General features: G+C 54.6%; 1 protein-coding gene across 1 annotated transcript; it reads left to right on the forward strand.

Annotated features, from left to right (window-relative positions):
* The first annotated feature begins 450 nt into the window (after window positions 1–450).
* On the forward strand, window positions 451–5646 carry rps9 (ribosomal protein S9). Its single transcript, XM_078430315.1, has 2 exons — window positions 451–632; window positions 5357–5646. Exons 1-2 carry the CDS (start codon window positions 499–501, stop codon window positions 5532–5534), a joined length of 312 nt encoding a protein of 103 aa, XP_078286441.1. The 5' UTR covers window positions 451–498; the 3' UTR covers window positions 5535–5646.
* The last annotated feature ends 568 nt before the right edge of the window (window positions 5647–6214 follow it).

Genomic DNA, 6214 nt, shown 5'->3' on the forward strand with positions numbered 1-6214 from the left:
CCCCTCTCTCTCCCACTCTCTCAAACTTTCCAAAACTTTCTCTCTCCCCCTCTTTCTCTCTCTCCTCCCCCCTCTCACTCCCCCCCTCTCTCTCTATCACTCTCTAACTTGTCTAATATTCTCTCTCTCTCCCCCTTCTCTCTCCCCTCTCTCTCTCTCTCTCCCCCCCTCTATAACCTCTCTCTCTCTCTCTCTCTCTCCCTGCAGGTCAGTGATGACTCTTGTTATCCCTGTCAGACTCTGCTGTTGACACAACGTGGTCTGAGACTTGCTCTCTCTCTCTCTCTCTCTCTCTCTCTCTCTCTCTCTCTCTCTCACTGACCGTTCCTCTCTCCACTCACCATCCTCTCTATCTTTGACCGTTCCTCATTCCCCCTCTCCTCTCTCTCCATCCTCTCTCTCTCTGCGCCCTCTCCTTACCCCTCTCTCTCTCTCCATCCTCCAGGGAACGCCCTACTCCGGCGTCTGGTTCGTATCGGAGTCCTTGACGAGAGCAAGATGAAGCTCGACTACATCCTGGGCCTGAAGATCGAGGACTTCCTCGAGCGACGTTTGCAGACGCAGGTCTTCAAGCTGGGCTTGGCCAAGTCTATCCACCACGCCCGCGTCCTGATTCGCCAACGCCACATCAGGTGGGGGGCTAGGGGAGGGGCTTGGGGGCGAGGGGAGGGGCTTGGGGGGGCGATGGGGGGAGAAGATGGGGCTCGTCGCACCGACGATCGCCCGTCCGTTCGCCCGCCAGTCGAGCTCGGAGGCGCGCAGAGCGGGAAAAAGTGGGCGGAAGTCGGCCATCTTGGAACAGGAGGGGAAAGTCGGCCATCTTGGAACAGGCCGCAAACTCTCTAACTCCCCGCCGAGTCCGTCCGTCTCCGCGCCGGTTGAGTTCGGAGGCGTGGGCGGGAGTCGGCCATCTTGGAACGGGTGTGGAAAGTCGGCCATCTTGGAACAGGAGGCACAAGTCGGCCATCTTGGAACAGACGGCAAACTCTCCCTCTCTCCATTCCCCACCGAGTCCGTCCGTTCAAGCACTAGTTGAGTTCGGAGACGCGCAGAGAGCGGTAAAAGGGGGTGAAAGTCGGCCATCTTGGAACAGGGGGCGAAAGTCGGCCATCTTAGAATAGGAGGCGAAAGTCGGCCATCTTGGAATAGGCCCCAAACACTCTCTCCCCTTCCCCACCGAGTCCGTCCGTCCGTCCGCGCCGACCAGCGATCCCCGCGCACTAACACTATCCCACACACACTGGGGGACAATTTACAATCTCACACCGAAGCTGAAGGGATCTAGGAGCGCAGGTACACAGTTCCCAGGTAGACAGGGAGTGTCGTAGAGCAGAGAGGGATCTGGGAGCGCAGGTACACAGTTCCCAGGTGTGTCGTAGAGCGGAGAGGGGTCTAGGAGCGCAGGTACACAGTTCCCAGGTAGACAGGGAGTGTCGTAGAGCAGAGAGGGATCTAGGAGCGCAGGTACACAGTTCCCAGGTAGACAGGGAGTGTCGTAGAGCAGAGAGGGATCTAGGAGCGCAGGTACACAGTTCCCAGGTGTGTTGTAGAGCAGAGAGGGATCTAGGAGCGCAGGTACACAGTTCCCAGGTAGACAGGGAGTGTCGTAGAGCAGAGAGGGATCTAGGAGCGCAGGTACACAGTTCCCAGGTAGACAGGGAGTGTCGTAGAGCAGAGAGGGATCTAGGAAGTTCCCAGGTAGACAGGGAGTGTTGTAGAGCAGAGAGGGATCTAGGAGCGCAGGTACACAGTTCCCAGGTAGACAGGGAGTGTCGTAGAGCAGAGAGGGGTCTAGGAGCGCAGGTACACAGTCCCCAGGTAGACAGGGAGTGTCGTAGAGCAGAGAGGGGTCTAGGAGCGCAGGTACACAGTCCCCAGGTAGACAGGGAGTGTTGTAGAGCAGAGAGGGATCTAGGAAGTTCCCAGGTAGACAGGGAGTGTCTCCCCGCCGAGTCCGTCCGTCTCCGCGCCGGTTGAGTTCGGAGGCGTGGGCGGGAGTCGGCCATCTTGGAACGGGTGTGGAAAGTCGGCCATCTTGGAACAGGAGGCACAAGTCGGCCATCTTGGAACAGACGGCAAACTCTCCCTCTCTCCATTCCCCACCGAGTCCGTCCGTTCAAGCACTAGTTGAGTTCGGAGACGCGCAGAGAGCGGTAAAAGGGGGTGAAAGTCGGCCATCTTGGAACAGGGGGCGAAAGTCGGCCATCTTAGAATAGGAGGCGAAAGTCGGCCATCTTGGAATAGGCCCCAAACACTCTCTCCCCTTCCCCACCGAGTCCGTCCGTCCGTCCGCGCCGACCAGCGATCCCCGCGCACTAACACTATCCCCACACACACTGGGGGACAATTTACAATCTCACACCGAAGCTGAAGGGATCTAGGAGCGCAGGTACACAGTTCCCAGGTAGACAGGGAGTGTCGTAGAGCAGAGAGGGATCTAGGAGCGCAGGTACACAGTTCCCAGGTGTGTCGTAGAGCAGAGAGGGATCTAGGAGCGCAGGTACACAGTCCCCAGGTAGACAGGGAGTGTCGTAGAGCAGAGAGGGATCTAGGAGCGCAGGTACACAGTTCCCAGGTGTGTTGTAGAGCAGAGAGGGATCTAGGAGCGCAGGTACACAGTTCCCAGGTAGACAGGGAGTGTTGTAGAGCAGAGAGGGATCTAGGAGCGCAGGTACACAGTTCCCAGGTAGACAGGGAGTGTCGTAGAGCAGAGAGGGATCTAGGAGCGCAGGTACACAGTTCCCAGGTGTGTTGTAGAGCGGAGAGGGATCTAGGAGCGCAGGTACACAGTTCCCAGGTAGACAGGGAGTGTCGTAGAGCAGAGAGGGATCTAGGAGCGCAGGTACACAGTTCCCAGGTAGACAGGGAGTGTCGTAGAGCAGAGAGGGGTCTAGGAGCGCAGGTACACAGTTCCCAGGTAGACAGGGAGTGTCGTAGAGCAGAGAGGGATCTAGGAGCGCAGGTACACAGTTCCCAGGTAGACAGGGAGCGTTGTAGAGCAGAGAGGGATCTAGGAGCGCAGGTACACAGTTCCCAGGTGTGTTGTAGAGCAGAGAGGGAACTAGGAGCGCAGGTACACAGTTCCCAGGTAGACAGGGAGTGTCGTAGAGCAGAGAGGGATCTAGGAGCGCAGGTACACAGTTCCCAGGTAGACAGGGAGTGTCGTAGAGCAGAGAGGGATCTAGGAAGTTCCCAGGTAGACAGGGAGTGTCGTAGAGCAGAGAGGGATCTAGGAGCGCAGGTACACAGTTCCCAGGTAGACAGGGAGTGTCGTAGAGCAGAGAGGGATCTAGGAGCGCAGGTACACAGTTCCCAGGTGTGTGACACACACATTGAACGCCTGTTTTTCATCTTTGTACAGAACCTGAGTCCCTGGGTGGGGAATGTTTCCCGTGACAGGGGAGGGCTCTTGTTCAGTGAGGTCAATGCGGCATCTGCCGTATACCTTGCCTCGGTGGTCTCACTGGAGCACTGTACGCTCGACGGGGAGAGAGAAGGTAACGAGACCTGAGGGGTGGAGGAACCAACTGCAGGTGCTGCTTTACAGCCGAGATAAGACACAGAGTGCTGGAGTAACTCAGCGGGTCAGGCAGCGTCTGTGGAGAACATGGATAGGTGGTGATTGGGATGGGTTGGGTTGAGTTGGGTGACGTTTCACAGAGTGCTGGAGTAACTCAGCGGGTCGGGCAGCATCTGTGGAGAGAAGGAATGGGTGGTGATTGGGTTCAGTTGGGTGGAGATTGAGTTGGGTTGAGTTTCGTTGGGTGTAGGTTGGGTTGAGTTGGTGGAGATTGAGTTGGGTTGAGTGGAGTTGAGTTGGGTGGAGATTGAGTTGAGTTGGGTGGAGGTTGAGTTGGGTGGAGATTGAGTTGAGTTGGGTGGAGGTTGAGTTGGGTGGAGATTGAGTTGAGTTGGGTGGAGATTGAGTTGAGTTGGGTGGAGATTGAGTTGGAGATTGGGTTGAGTTGGGTGGAGATTGGGTTGGGTTAGGTGACGTTTCACAGAGTGCTGGAGTAACTCAGTGGGTCAGGCAGTATCTGTGGAGAACATGGATAGGTGGTGATTTGGGATGGGTTGGTGTTGGGTTGAGTTTGGTTGGGTTGTGTTGGGTTGTGTTGAGTTGGGTTGGGTTGAGTTATGTGACGTTTCACAGAGTGCTGGAGTAACTCTGGGTCAGGCAGCATCTGTGGAGAACATGGATAGGTGGTGATTTGGGATGGGTTGGTTTAAGTTGGGTTGAGTTGGTGTTGGGTTGAGTTTGGTTGGGTTGTGTTGTGTTGGGTTGGGTTGAGTTATGTGACGTTTCACAGAGTGCTGGAGTAACTCAGCGGGTCAGGCAGCATCTGTGGAGAACATGGATAGGTGATGGTTGGGTTGTGTTGGGTTGGGTTGAGTTTGGTTAGGGTTGGGTTTGATTGGGTTGATTTGAGTTGGGTTTTGATTTGGGTTGGGTTGAGATAGGTGACGTTTCACAGAGTGCTGGAATAACTCAGCGGGTCGGGCAGCATCTGTGGAGAGAAGGAATGGGTGGTGGTTGAGTTGGGTTGAGTGGAGATTGGGTTGATTTGGGTTGTGTTGATTTGAGTTGTGTTGGGTTGAGTTGTGTTGGGTTTGGTTGAGTTAGGTGACGTTTCACAGAGTGCTGGAGTAACTCAGCGGGTCAGGCAGCATCTGTGGGGAACATGGATAGGTGGCGATTGGGATGGGTTGGGTTGATTTGAGTTGGGTTGAGTTTCGTTGGGTGTAGATTGGATTGAGTTGGGTGGAGATTGATTTGAGTTGTGTTGGGTTGAGTGGAGTTGAGTTGGTGGAGATTGAGTTGGGTGGAAGTTGGGTTGAGTTGAATTGAGTTGGGTGGAGGTTGAGTTGAGTTGGGTGGAGATTGGGTTTGGTTGATTTGAGTCGGGATGGTTTGGGTTGGGTTGATATGAGTTGGGTTGGGTTGAGATTGGTTTGGGTTGGGTTGGGTTGGATTGAGGTGACATTTCACAGAGTGCTGGAGTAACTCAGCGGGTCAGGCAGCATCTGTGGGGAACATGGATAGGTGGGAGTTGGGTTGGGTTGGGTTGAGTTGCGATTTGGGTTGAGTTGTGTTGGGTTGAGTTGGGATGGGTTGGTTTGAGTTGGGATGGGTTGGGATGGGTTGGGTTGAGTTGGGATGGGTTGGTTTGAGTTGGGATGGGTTGGGTTGGGTTGGGTTGGGATGGGTTGGGTTGGGTTGAGTTGAGTTAGGTGACGTTTCACAGAGTGCTGGAGTAACTCAGCGGGTCAGGCAGCATCTGTGGAGAACATGGATAGGTGACGTCTCTGATCTGTGACTCTCTCTCTCTCTCTCTCTCTCCCTCTCTCTCTCCAGGGTACGCAAGCAAGTGGTAAACATCCCATCCTACATCGTGCGCCTGGACTCCCAGAAACACATCGACTTCTCCCTGCGCTCCCCGTACGGAGGGGGCCGACCGGGACGGGTCAAGCGCAAGAACGCCAAGAAGGGCCAGGGGGGTGCTAGCGCTGTGGATGATGAGGAGGAGGACTGAGGGAGAGAGAGGCGTAGAGGACGGAGAGAGAGAGAGAGAGAGGAGAGAGAGAGAGAGATGTGTGAGTGTACAACACAGACCTGAACACTGGAATAAAGTCTGATCTGACATTCTCAACGTCTACATCGACTACTTATTACTCTCTCTGTGTGTGTCTCTCTCTCTCTCTCTCTCTCTCCCTTTCTCAAAACTTTCTCTCTCTCTCTCTCTCTGTGTCTCTCTCTCTCTCTTTCTCCAAACTTTCTCTCTCTCCCTCTCTTTCTCAAAACTTTCTCTCTCTCTCTCTCTCTCTCTCCGTGTCTCCCTCTCTCTCTCTCTCTCCCCCTCTCTCTCTCTCTCTCTTTCTCCAAACTTTCTCTCTCTCCCTCTCTTTCTCAAAACTTTCTCTCTCTCTCTCCCTCTCTGTTTCTCAAAACTTTCTCTCTCTCCCTCTCTTAAAACTTTCTCTCTCTCTCTCTCTCAGTGTCTCTCTCGTTCTCAAAACTTTCTCTCTCCCTCTCTCTTTCTCCAAACTTTCTCTCTCTCTCTCTCTCTCTCTCTCTCCCTCCCTCCCTCTTTCTCCCTCTCTGTTTCTCTCTCTCTCTCCCTCCCTCCCTCTCTCTCCCTCTCTGTTTCTCAAAACTTTCTCTCTCTCCCTCTCTTAAAACTTTCTCTCTCTCTCTCTCTCTCTCTGTGTCTCT

Source organism: Rhinoraja longicauda, chromosome 39 (genome assembly GCF_053455715.1).
Source record: "Rhinoraja longicauda isolate Sanriku21f chromosome 39, sRhiLon1.1, whole genome shotgun sequence".
Classification (NCBI taxonomy): domain Eukaryota; kingdom Metazoa; phylum Chordata; class Chondrichthyes; order Rajiformes; family Arhynchobatidae; genus Rhinoraja; species Rhinoraja longicauda.

Coding starts and splice junctions, on each gene's coding strand:
- rps9 (XM_078430315.1), top strand. CDS start 499: ATGAAGCTCGACTACATCCTGGGCCTGAAGATCGAGGACTTCCTCGAG. Junction 633..5,356: donor ATTCGCCAACGCCACATCAG/GTGGGGGGCTAG, acceptor CTCTCTCTCCAG/GGTACGCAAGCAAGTGGTAA.